Here is a 13,967-nt window from a genome sequence, read left to right as displayed (position 1 = left end):
GCTTCCCTGCCACACAAATGCACAGAATCTTGAGGGCTGCAGTTAGGTGCTGGATAGTAGAGGTTCCACTGTATTTATACTCAGGATCTAGCACCTCATTTATTACAAGTTTAAATTTAAATCGTTCTTATAAGAGTGATACAGTGGAATATATCCCCTCTCAATTTCTCCTTTCAGCCGAGGGCTCAACTAGTCCAGTTTTAAAATCTTCTATCCCAAGAAAGTCATATGATGGTGCAGCCAGAGATTTAGTCCTCAAATCACGAAACTGTAATTTCACCTCAGTTACTTTAGTGAATAAACCGTCGACTGTTGTTTCTTTTCGACATTCAACTCCGCCCACATCAACAGCATCATTAAGGGATCACAGTAAACAACTAACTGTGGGTGGGGACACAAGTGAGGATGAAACTTCAGCTCAGAAAATTGATAGATATAATTATAAAAAAGGTGTGTGGTATTGATTTAGTTTTTAAAGTGCAGTATAAATGATAATTGTTGCTATTTACACTGTGATAGTTTATGTAACTTTTCTTTGAAAAAAGTAAAGAAGAGATGGTTGCAGAAAGGGCTTTCATTGGGACAACATTTTGATGTGTTAAGATTTATATCAAGTTATGACTTGATAAAGATCTTAACAAATCAAAACATTGGGCCAATGAGAACTCCTGCAAACATGTTTTTCCTTCACTATTGTTGGCAGTAAGCCTTTTGATTCTACTCTAACTCAAAAGCTGTTAATTACTGCATGTGTTTGAGAACAATGTTTGGTATGAATATTATGCAAAGGGTTCAGAGTGTAGAATTTAAAAGAGGGTGTGGGGTCACCAGAGGTATAATTCGGAGGGCTGAGGAGTTGTTTAGGTGGTTTGGGCATTTACCGAATTGTGATGTCAGCATACTTTTTGAATGATGGTGAATGTGTTTCCTTCTTTGGGTCACTCTTCTTTGACAAGAGATAGCCATTGAGGTAAAAAAATAAAAATAAAAATTCTTAAGAAAATGAGTGAAATGAACCTTGATTACCATTTGTATACTGTTGTATAGTGGGAAATAAGTTTTGAATGTGTATAAACTCTTGGAACTGGCTCTGGCTTTTGCTGCACGAGACTTGGAAACTATCAGGCATAACCCTTTTGCAGGGGAGAAGACTCCTCAATTCAAGATTTCACATTTGCTGGGGCGCTGCTTACTGCATGTTGTTGATCTTTTGTATATTTTGCTTAAATTTATCTCTTATAGTATTTCATTTTGTTTGGTTTCTTTGCAGTATTGTTAGGTCTGCATACTCTACATTTTTGTTGTAATGCATCCTCTTGTTCTGTGTGTTGCTCTTTTTTCATTTCCTGAGTAATACTTATAGTTGTGTGCTGCTTGTTTTGTTTACAGGAATATGATTGCTTTTGACATGTGGGTTTAGTTAATTAATTTTGAGGACTTTTTCTTTTTTAGAAGAGATTGGCACCTCTGCCCAGACATAATATTGGCCAAACAGTTTCTGCAATTTTGGATCATTTGTATTACCGATAGTCATCTAATAGGCATGTAACATGTTTGTGGGTCACAGACTGAAAGGCAGTGGGTGCCCATCTTGTGGCTTTGCATAAGGTTTTGGCAACAGTCTTGAGTGAGACTGGTCTATAGTTTAGAGTTCTTCCTTATCACCTCTTATAATATCACTCCCTTCAAAGGGGTAGTCGATACTGGGGAAGGGTTCTTGATTCAAAGAACTGGAGCTACCCTTCACTTGTTTGGATCAGACCTAGTTATCTCACATTCCCTAAGTATTTCATGATCCCTTGGGTTTAGTGCTTTACCATGAATCTTTCAACACATCGGCCGTATCCCACCGAGGCAGGGTGGCCCAAAAAGGAAAACAAAAGTTTCTCTTTTTAAATTTAGTAATTTATACAGGAGAAAGGGTTACTAGCCCCTTGCTCCCAGCATTTTAGCCGCCTCTTACAACACGCATGGCTTATGGAGGGAGAATTCTGTTCCACTTCCCCATGGAGATATAATGTAGTTACCTACTGTATATGAGTTTGTGAAGGATTAGCTGATGGTCTTGCCTCCTAACTTTAGACCAGATAATGTGAAATTGCTTTGTGTGAAATGTATTGCATATGAATGCATTGACTTAGTTCACCTTTAGTTAAACATTTTGATCCTTGGACCTTAATTACCTCAAATACACAAGGAGTATGAGAGGAGGCAGGCTGTATGTAGCAGCAGGATAGTGCAGTAGTGGTAGTAGTTGTAGTAGTGGTGGTATTAATAGTAATTGGAAGTAGTAACTGTAGTTGTCAGTTAAAGACTCTGCATCCTTAACCAACTGTTACCACTTATTATTACACTACTACTACACTCTCTTGCCCCTATATATAGCCTGCTTTCTCTCATACTCCTTTATGTACTTGAAGTGTTCAAGGTTCAAGTACCTAAATCTCTTTCAACACACCGGCCGTATCCCACCGAGGCGGGGCGGTCCATAAGGAAACACAAAAGTTTCTCCTTCTACATTTAGTAATATATACAGGAGAAGGGGTTACTAGCCCCTTGCTCCCGGCATTTTAGCTGCCTCTTACAACACACATGGCTTACGGAGGAAGAATTCTGTTCCACTTCCCCATGGAAATAAGAGGAAATAAACAAGAACAAGAGCTAGAAAGAAAATAGAAGAAAACCCAGAGAGGTGTGTATATGCTTGGAGATGTATGTGTAGTGTGACCTAAGTGTAAGTAGAAGGAGCAAGACGTACCTGAAATCTTGCATGTTTATGAGACATACAAAAGACACTAACAGTCCTACAATCATGTAAAACAATTACAGGCTTTCATTTTACACTCACTTAGCAGGATGGTAGTACCTCCCTGGGTGGCTGCTGTTTACAAACCTACTACCTATGAAGTACCTAAATGCTTACAATAAAAGTATCTTATTTGAATATATTCATGTCCATTTTGCTAAGGTTAGTGGCGGTGAAATTGCTTTATCATTAGAGGTGCCAAGTGGACAAGTGACAAAAGTAAAAAAAAAAAAAAAAAAAAAAAATTGTAGAAAACGCATTTAAAAGTTTGTGGTTGTGAACTAACTTTCATCTTTAGCAAACATAGTTTAGAATGTGTAAATTATAATGGTATAGAAGAAAGTAAACATACATTATTCTAGTAAGAGGTATATTATTTTGTTATATTTGCATGCTAATAACAATGAGTTAATGATGATAAACTGGCTTATTAAAAAATAATCAATATCAAACAATTCTTCATAATTGTAGCTGAAGCTTTTACAAGAAAATTCTGCGGCATGAAACAAGTCTTTCTGGGAAATTTATTTTTTTAACCACATCGGCCATTCTGGCACCAAGGTAGAGCAACCTGAGGGAAGGAAGCACACTCACCATCACTCATTCAATAGCTGTTTTGCCTTTTTTTTTTTCTTTAGAAGAAAAATGTGAGGTAGAATCTTTGGAAGTTTGGAAGAGAAAATGAATGATGTACACCGTGACATATAAGAAAGATAAATGGTAAAGTGTGTTTATAAGGCATATTACCCACAAGGGCAGGTCTTAGATGCTTGTCAGAGGCTTTTGTTTTGAGTACTAGTAAATTTTGTTAAAAATATAAATTAACAGAAAGTGAAAATTACTTTATAAATGTTTTATGGGAGGTTTAGCGAGGAAGGGAGCGGTTTGAACTACAGTATTGTTTGACTGCACCTGGTGCTGTGTTTCCTCTACTGTGTAGCCTAGTACTGTACAGGCATGGAAAACGTCTGGGCTTGGCATATTTTGATCTGGCCTCTGTGGTACATTGTTCAGTATTTTATATGCCTACTATGTAGGAATATTAAAGGCTTCATAAACTTGACAAATGGTTTTTAATACTTGACGTGCTGTTGGAGTGTGAGCAAAGTAACATTTATGAAGGGATTCAGGGAAACCGGCAGGCCGGACTTGAGTCCTGGAGATGGGAAGTACAGTGCCTGCACTCTGAAGGAGGGGTGTTAATGTTGCAGTTTAAAAACTGTAGTGTAAAGCACCCTTCTGGCAAGACAGTGATGGAGTGAATGATGGTGAAAGTTTTTCTTTTTCGGGCCACCCTGCCTTGGTGGGAATCGGCCAGTGTGATAATAAATAATAAAAAAAAAACTTGACTATTAGCATGCAAGCTGGATCAAAGCATGCCTCAGACTGAATCAAAACATGCCACAAGCTGGATCAAAACATGCCACAGGTTGGATCAAAAGATGCCTCAGGCTAAATCAAAACATGCCACAGGCTGGACCAAAACACCTCACAGGCTGGTGCCTCTAGCACCACCATGTATCTAATGTCCAGTTAATATTTAATGTAGGCAATTTAGGTGCTAAAGTTAAGATCTCAATGATTTGTATTATTTATTTAAGCAGACCAGAAAGGAAACACAAGCCAAGTATCACTGAGAAATTTTAAGAAAGACATGGATGACTCAAATCGTAACTCCCCAAGAAAAGTCATTATGGGACCATCTGATGTCACCTCTGATACATCTCGGAAAAAAATTATAATGAGGCCATCGGATATTCGGTCTCGTATATTGTCCAGACCACTTTTCGTTGATGCTCCAAGTCCAGTTTCAAAGGAAGATGAGGAAAGTAGCAATACTGAGGTTGATGATGATGATGATGATGATGAGGATGATGATGATGATGAGGATGATGATAATGATGATGAAGAGAATGATAATGGTGAGAAAGATGATGATGATTTATCATCTGACAGCCCCTTGGGTGGCATGTCAGTGAAGAGGCTAGTCAACAAGATGTCACCAACAACGAAGGCAGTAAATATCTCAGATGCTGAACAGGACAGCCAGGATGGGCCACTTGTTAGAATGAAGGTATGTAAATTTTTTTAGACAGATTCATTTTAAGTGCCTGAAGGACTTTGACCTGTATCTGTAAATTGTAAAAAGCGTATACAGCCTCTCCTCACTTAGCGATGTACTCGTTTACCAACCACTCGGACTTACTACAAGCTCTCCAACCAGTATGCAAACCTAAGTAATGTGTATTAGAGCTGATTTCCTCTATTTTGTTTATTACAGTATACAGTACACTACTATAATCATTTAAAAATATACTAGAAATGTTATAAATGGTGCAAATGTGATATTAAAAAAATGTCCGAAGGTGGTTCACACAAACCCACTACAGGTAAGCTTTTTGCTTACCGACCTACTCTTAGAAACCCCATTGTTAAGTGAGGATAGGCTATATTACAGTTTGGGTTGCAGTGAGATATAGAGTAATTTTCAAATAGGGCAACATTAATAATCATGGTACAATACTGTACCATGTTAAAAGATAAAGAATCACACATAAAGTGGGAGTTCTCACAGTTGCTCTTTGCTGATGACACTGTGCTCTTGGGAGATTCTGAAGAGAAGTTGCAGAGATTGGTGGATGAATTTGGTAGGGTATGCAAAAGAAGAAAATTAAAAGTGAATACAGGAAAGAGTAAGGTTATGAGGATAACAAAAAGATTAGGTGATGAAAGATTGGATATCAGATTGGAGGGAGAGAGTATGGAGGAGGTGAATGTGTTCAGATATTTGGGAGTGGACGTGTCAGCGGATGGGTCTATGAAAGATGAGGTGAATCATAGAATTGATGAGGGGAAAAGGGTGAGTGGTGCACTTAGGAGTCTGTGGAGACAAAGAACTTTGTCCTTGGAGGCAAAGAGGGGACTGCATGAGAGTATAGTTTTACCAACGCTCTTATATGGGTGTGAAGCATGGGTGATGAATGTTGCAGCGAGGAGAAGTCTGGAGGCAGTGGAGATGTCATGTCTGAGGGCAATGTGTGGTGTGAATATAATGCAGAGAATTCGTAGTTTGGAAGTCAGGAGGAGGTGCGGGATTACCAAAACTGTTGTCCAGAGGGCTGAGGAAGGGTTGTTGAGGTGGTTCGGACATGTAGAGAGAATGGAGCGAAACAGTTTGACTTCAAGAGTGTATCAGTCTGTAGTGGAAGGAAGGTGGGGTAGGGGTCGGCCTAGGAAAGGTTGGAGGGAGGGGGTAAAGGAGGTTTTGTGTGCGAGGGGCTTGGACTTCCAGCAGGCATGCGTGAGCGTGTTTGATAGGAGTGAATGGAGACAAATGGTTTTTAATACTTGACGTGCTGTTGGAGTGTGAGCAAAGTAACATTTATGAAGGGGTTCAGGGAAACCGGCAGGCCGGACTTGAGTCCTGGAGATGGGAAGTACAGTGCCTGCACTCTGAAGGAGGGGTGTTAATGTTGCAGTTTAAAAACTGTAGTGTAAAGCACCCTTCTGGCAAGACAGTGATGGAGTGAATGATGGTGAAAGTTTTTCTTTTTCGGGCCACCCTGCCTTGGTGGGAATCGGCCAGTGTGATAATAAAAAAAAAAAAAATACTGTACAGGCACACCTCGTTAATACAGTGCTTGCTTTAGAGCACTTTGCTAACACAGCGCTTTTCAATTATAGTCACATTTATGATTTTGGCTCCTCTCTTGCTCTTGGCGATGGTTTTCTGCAGTTTTCAAAAAAAATCATTAATTTTACTTCTGTATGTTTTTTAGGCTTAGTTCTATTGTGCACTTAATAAATGAAAGTGTAAACATGTTTTTTGGCTTTTATATGCACTGGCAAGTGAAAAAAAAGGCTGTGACTCACTTTAAGGTGATACTCTCTTTATGGTGGCAGTCTGGAGCCTAACCCAAAATATTAGTGAAGTATGCCTGTAGTATACAATTTCATTTCAAATTATCAGAAAATCTAGAAAATCTTCCTAAACATTTTTGTTGTCAATATTAGGGACCATCAATAATCTTATTGTACTACTGTATTTAGAAACTGACCCTGATTTGTGTGTGTTGCTTATATGCAGAATGCAGGCCCTGGAAGTATTAAAATTTTAAGTAGTAAGAGATGGCAGAGTAATGAACAGGAATATGAGAGTAGTACAGTATGTATTTGGAAAAAAATGCCCTGTATAAAAAATAGAGAATGAGTCCTTAAATTTTGTTTGTATGTCGGGGAGGGGAGTGGTGGGACACTGGTCACCAACTTACAAATGTGATGCATTCCTGGTTTGTCAACTTACAAACAACTTAGCTTAGAAAACAATGGTACAAAATGCAATAGTGCAAAGAATAATTATATCTCCCACATTTGTATTGCTGCTTGGCAGCTGGTGAACCAGGCTGTTGCTACTAGTAGCCCTTAAGCCTACATAACTCTCACAGCCTGGATGATCAGGCACTTGAAGTAGGTAGCAGTCCAGTTTCTTCATGAAAAATTCTTTATTCCAGTAATATTTCTGATCACAGCTTATTTTTTCTCGCAGGTTGTTAAACGTGCTCGACTTGTTTCCAGTGATGAAGATGAAGATATAACACCTCCAGCTAAAAAACAACAGCTAAATGGCCACAATAGTGCTTCAGAAGATTCATCTAGCATGCCAGATGATGAAATAATTGAAAAATTCATTGAAATGTGGGAGAAAGTGTATCCATATATGGAGAAAATGGTAAGTCACATCATAGTTTATGCAGTATGGGATGTTAAACTCCACATATGTGATTTTTTTTTTTTTTAACATACCAGCCATCTCCCACCAAGGCAGGGTGACACAAAAAAAGAAAAAAATGCTTTCATAATGTTTGTCTTCCTTTTAAAATTAATTTATACAGGAGAAGGGATTACTAACCACTTTCTCCCAGCATTTTAGTTGTCTCTTGTGACACCCATGGCTTATGGAGAAAGGATTCTTCTCCACTTCCTCATGTAGAATATACAGTGGACCCTCGGTTATCGGTCGTAATCCATTCCAGAAGGTCGGCCTAAATCCGAAAAGGCCGAAAACCAAAGTAATATTACCCATAAGAATTAATGTAAATCCAATTAATCCATTTCAGACACCCAAAAATATTAACAAAAAATACATTTTTTAAAGATTAACTATAGTTTTACATGCAGAAATCAATGAGAAATAAATATAAAGCACAAATCTTGAAGAAGGCAGGAAGGGAGAGGGAGTTGGGAATCCCTAACTCCCTCTCCCCTCTGTGTAGTGTAGCCCCCCCCTGGGCTACACTACACAGCCATATTATTACCATGTTCACTGAGTTTAATAGTTTCTAACAACTACCTTTAGATGCCAGCATAAACAAAGGGAGAAGTAATGAATAATTCATGCCGAGAATTGTAAACAAATGCATATGAAGGGCGGTCACTGGGCGAGACTCCAAATTCATAGTTTTCTCTAACGTTGAATTGGAGAAAACGTAATGTTTCCTCTCCATCCGACTCTCTACTCGATGGCATATAAGCATTGCTTGTTTATATGCTATGTGATGTATTTCTTATATAATTTTGAAGAAAATATCATAGATGGATTATAGAAAATATCTATATTTACCTAAAATACGACAGTGTGCCCAAGAGTGACTATTATTAAACATAGAGGGGCAATGTGGCAGATGTTGCAGGTGTATGGTGTAGGAGGTAGGTTACTGAAAGCAGTGAAGAGTTTTTACGAGGATAGTGAGGCTCAAGTTAGAGTATGTAGGAAAGAGGGAAATTATTTCCCAGTAAAAGTAGGCCTTAGACAAGGATGTGTGATGTCACCGTGGTTGTTTAATATATTTATAGATGGGGTTGTAAGAGAAGTAAATGCGAGGGTCTTGGCAAGAGGTGTGGAGTTAAAAGATAAAGAATCACACATAAAGTGGGAGTTGTCACAGTTGCTCTTTGCTGATGACACTGTGCTCTTGGGAGATTCTGAAGAAAAGTTGCAGAGATTGGTGGATGAATTTGGTAGGGTGTGCAAAAGAAGAAAATTAAAAGTGAATACAGGAAAGAGTAAGGTTATGAGTATAACAAAAAGATTAGGTGATGAAAGATTGGATATCAGATTGGAGGGAGAGAGTATGGAGGAGGTGAATGTATTCAGATATTTGGGAGTGGATGTGTCAGCGGATGGGTCTATGAAAGATGAGGTGAATCATAGAATTGATGAGGGGAAAAGGGTGAGTGGTGCACTTATTAGTCTGTGGAGACAAAAGAACTTTGTCCTTGGAGGCAAAGAGGGGAATGTATGAGAGTATAGTTTTACCAACGCTCTTATATGGGTGTGAAGCATGGGTGATGAATGTTGCAGCGAGGAGAAGGCTGGAGGCAGTGGAGATGTCATGTCTGAGGGCAATGTGTGGTGTGAATATAATGCAGAGAATTCGTAGTTTGGAAGTTAGGAGGAGGTGCGGGATTACCAAAACTGTTGTCCAGAGGGCTGAGGAAGGGTTGTTGAGGTGGTTCGGACATGTAGAGAGAATGGAGCGAAACAGAGTGACTTCAAGAGTGTATCAGTCTGTAGTGGAAGGAAGGCGGGGTAGGGGTCGGCCTAGGAAAGGTTGGAGGGAGGGGGTAAAGGAGGTTTTGTGTGCGAGGGGCTTGGACTTCCAGCAAGCATGCGTGAGCGTGTTTGATTGGAGTGAATGGAGACAAATGGTTTTTAATACTTGACATGCTGTTGGAGTGTGAGCAAAGTAACATTTATGAAGGGGTTCAGGGAAACCGGCAGGCCGGACTTGAGCCCTGGAGATGGAAAGTACAGTGCCTGCACTCTGAAGGAGGGGGTGTTAATGTTGCAGTTTAAAAACTGTAGTGTAAAGCAGCCTTCTGGCAAGACAGTGATGGAGTGAATGATGGTGAAAGTTTTTCTTTTTCGGGCCACCCTGCCTTGGTGGGAATCGGCCAGTGTGATAATAAATAAGAAAAACATCACATATAAACATTGCATGTTTTTATATACTATGTAACGTGTTTCTTATATAATTTTGAAGAAAATATCATAGATGGATTAATGAAAATGTCTATATTAACCTAAAATAAGACACTTAATATGCTCAAGAATGATTTATTGCCCATCCAGTACGGCCGATAACTGGGATAGAATTTCGGCCAAAAAGCCAATGTTCGGAACAGCTGATAACCGAGGGTCCACTGTATGTTTTTTTTTTTTTTTTTTCAAAACTTGATGTTCTGTATATGTGATTTAAGATATGTCTACAACTAACTTAAGAACTAGCTTGATTCTAGACAGTGTATAGCTTGTCTTGGACTGTTATCATGTCATGACTAGTTTCAGCCTCAATTTATGGGTTAGTTGTGAATTGTTCCAGCTTTGGTTTTGTGACTTAACCTTTATTCTGCATGACTTAATACAGTGTACATATTGAACCTTCATCATTTATTTCATAATTCTGGCTCTTGGGGTTTAGCTTTGTGACTCAAGTATGTATTAGTGGCATAGTTGATAACTTTGTGATTCAAAATATGTATTATTGGTGTTGTTTATAACTTTGTGATTGAAAGTATGTATTGGTGAATAGTTTTCCATCTTTGATCTTTGGATTTTTTTTTTTATTATAGCTTCAATCAAGCCTCTTTTAAATTTGCACATATATTCCAGAATTCCATATTAATTTTAGATTCTTGGGAGGAATGTGTAACATTTAATTGTTCATTTTTACTTTCAGTTTGTGTAATTTTCATTATTCTTTGTTATAATCCATCCAGTTATATTTCAGTTCTGACCATTGACCATACTGGAGCTATGGTTTGGCCATCAACCTGACTCTAGTTTCACGGTGTCACACCCTTAATACATAAGAACATAAGAAAGGAGTACTGCAGCAGGCCTACTGGTCCATGCTAGGCAGGTCCAAGTCACCAACTGGCCCAAGCCAGTCACACCCACCCACATCCACTCATGTATTTCTCTAACCTATTTTTAAAACTACACAATGTTTTTGCTTGAGTGACACTACTCTGGATTTTGTTCCACTCATACACAACTCTATTACCAAGCCAGTGCTTTTCTATATCCTTTCTAAATCTAAATTTTTCCAACTTGAACCTATTGCTGCGGCTCTTGTCCGAATTCTATGCTTTCCTAGAGAGTGCAGATTCAGGGCCCTCAATCTATCCACATAGGAAAAATTTCTGATACATGTACATCAAATCAACTTTGTCATCCTTCTTTGTACGTTTTCCAGGGTACATATTTATGTCCATTCTGTAATAGTGACCAAAGGTGCGCAGCATAATCTAAATGAGACCTAACCAATGATATATAGAGTTGAAGAATATCCTGGGAAACCTGTTATTTATGCTTCTTGATATGAACCCAAGAATTCTATTTGCTTTATTGTGAACACTTACACGCTGTTGTCTTGGTTTAAGATTACCCCTAACCAGAACCCTAAATCGTTTTCACAGTCAGTGATATTAAGATCTTCATTATTATTTGTTATTTTTTTTATTATTATCACACTGGCCGATTCCCACCAAGGCAGGGTGGCCCGAAAAAGAAAAACTTTCACCATCATTCACTCCATCACTGTCTTGCCAGAAGGGTGCTTTACACTACAGTTTTTAAACTGCAACATTAACACCCCTCCTTCAGAGTGCAGGCACTGTACTTCCCATCTCCAGGACTCAAGTCCGGCCTGCCGGTTTCCCTGAATCCCTTCATAAATGTTACTTTGCTCACACTCCAACAGCACGTCAAGTATTAAAAACCATTTGTCTCCATTCACTCCTATCAAACACGCTCACGCATGCCTGCTGGAAGTCCAAGCCCCTCGCACACAAAACCTCCTTTACCCCCTCCCTCCAACCCTTCCTAGGCCGACCCCTACCCCGCCTTCCTTCCACTACAGACTGATACACTCTTGAAGTTATTCTGTTTCGCTCCATTCTCTCTACATGTCCGAACCACCTCAACAACCCTTCCTCAGCCCTCTGGACAACAGTTTTGGTAATCCCGCACCTCCTCCTAACTTCCAAACTACGAATTCTCTGCATTATATTCACACCACACATTGCCCTCAGACATGACATCTCCACTGCCTCCAGCCTTCTCCTCGCTGCAACATTCATCACCCATGCTTCACACCCATATAAGAGCGTTGGTAAAACTATACTCTCATACATTCCCCTCTTTGCTTCCAAGGACAAAGTTCTCTGTCTCCACAGACTCCTAAGTGCACCACTCACTCTTTTTCCCTCATCAATTCTATGATTCACCTCATCTTTCATAGACCCATCCGCTGACACGTCCACTCCCAAATATCTGAATACGTTCACCTCCTCCATACTCTCTCCCTCCAATCTGATATTCAATCTTTCATCACCTAATCTTTTTGTTATCCTCATAACCTTACTCTTTCCTGTATTCACCTTTAATTTTCTTCTTTTGCACACCCTACCAGATTCATCCACCAATCTCTGCAGCTTCTCTTCAGAATCTCCCAAGAGCACAGTGTCATCAGCAAAGAGCAGCTGTGACAACTCCCACCCTGTGTGTGATTCTTTATCTTTTAACTCCACGCCTCTTGCCAAGACCCTCGCATTTACTTCTCTTACAACCCCATCTATAAATATATTAAACAACCACGGTGACATCACACATCCTTGTCTAAGGCCTACTTTTACTGGGAAAAAATTTCCCTCTTTTCTACATACTCTAACTTGAGCCTCACTATCCTCGTAAAAACTCTTCACTGCTTTCAGTAACCTACCTCCTACACCATACACTTGCAACATCTGCCACATTGCCCCCCTATCCACCCTGTCATACGCCTTTTCCAAATCCATAAATGCCACAAAGACCTCTTTAGCCTTATCTAAATACTGTTCACTTATATGTTTCACTGTAAACACCTGGTCCACACACCCCCTACCTTTCCTAAAGCCTCCTTGTTCATCTGCTATCCTATTCTCCGTCTTACTCTTAATTCTTTCAATTATAACTCTACCATACACTTTACCAGGAACACTCAACAGACTTATCCCCCTATAATTTTTGCACTCTCTTTTATCCCCTTTGCCTTTATACAAAGGAACTATGCATGCTCTCTGCCAATCCCTAGGTACCTTACCCTCTTCCATACATTTATTAAATAATTGCACCAACCACTCCAAAACTATATCCCCACCTGCTTTTAACATTTCTATCTTTATCCCATCAATCCCGGCTGCCTTACCCCCTTTCATTTTACCTACTGCCTCACGAACTTCCCCCACACTCACAACTGGCTCTTCCTCACTCCTACAAGATGTTATTCCTCCTTGCCCTATACACGAAATCACAGCTTCCCTATCTTCATCAACATTTAACAATTCCTCAAAATATTCCCTCCATCTTCCCAATACCTCTAACTCTCCATTTAATAACTCTCCTCTCCTATTTTTAACTGACAAATCCATTTGTTCTCTAGGCTTCCTTAACTTGTTAATCTCACTCCAAAACTTTTTCTTATTTTCAACAAAATTTGTTGATAACAGCTCACCCACTCTCTCATTTGCTCTCTTTTTACATTGCTTCACCACTCTCTTAACCTCTCTCTTTTTCTCCATATACTCTTCCCTCCTTGCATCACTTCTACTTTGTAAAAACTTCTCATATGCTAACTTTTTCTCCCTTACTACTCTCTTTACATCATCATTCCACCAATCGCTCCTCTTCCCTCCTGCACCCACTTTCCTGTAACCACAAACTTCTGCTGAACACTCTAACACTACATTTTTAAACCTACCCCATACCTCTTCGACCCCATTGCCTATGCTCTCATTAGCCCATCTATCCTCCAATAGCTGTTTATATCTTACCCTAACTGCCTCCTCTTTTAGTTTATAAACCTTCACCTCTCTCTTCCCTGATGCTTCTATTCTCCTTGTATCCCATCTACCTTTTACTCTCAGTGTAGCTACAACTAGAAAGTGATCTGATATATCTGTGGCCCCTCGATAAACATGTACATCCTGAAGTCTACTCAACAGTCTTTTATCTACCAATACATAATCCAACAAACTACTGTTTATTATTTGTGTCATGGTTATTTTTCTTTCCAACATTTAGAACTTTGCATTTGTATGTATTAAACTGCATCTGCCA

At 39.3% G+C, this 13,967-nt stretch overlaps 1 protein-coding gene across 4 annotated transcripts in view; it reads left to right on the top strand.

Annotated features, from left to right (window-relative positions):
- Etl1 (SWI/SNF-related, matrix-associated actin-dependent regulator of chromatin, subfamily a, containing DEAD/H box 1) overlaps positions 1–13,967 on the top strand; it is a 96,931-nt gene that overhangs the window by 15,807 nt on the left and 67,157 nt on the right. For 2 of the 4 annotated variants that reach the window (XM_070095147.1, XM_070095146.1), the window contains exons 4-6: positions 178–450; positions 4,411–4,880; positions 7,353–7,535. In XM_070095147.1, coding sequence (XP_069951248.1) covers positions 178–450; positions 4,411–4,880; positions 7,353–7,535 — 926 coding nt within the window. Of the gene's footprint in view, positions 1–177; positions 451–4,407; positions 4,881–7,352; positions 7,536–13,967 lie in introns of all 4 variants that reach the window. The other 2 variants (XM_070095149.1, XM_070095148.1) reach the window with 2 other exon arrangements.

The sequence above is a fragment of the Cherax quadricarinatus genome, chromosome 49 (genome assembly GCF_038502225.1).
Source record: "Cherax quadricarinatus isolate ZL_2023a chromosome 49, ASM3850222v1, whole genome shotgun sequence".
In the NCBI taxonomy this organism is placed as follows: Eukaryota; Metazoa; Arthropoda; class Malacostraca; order Decapoda; family Parastacidae; genus Cherax; species Cherax quadricarinatus.
Note: the sequence above shows the minus strand (reverse complement) of the source record. Positions and strands in the feature narration are given on the sequence as shown.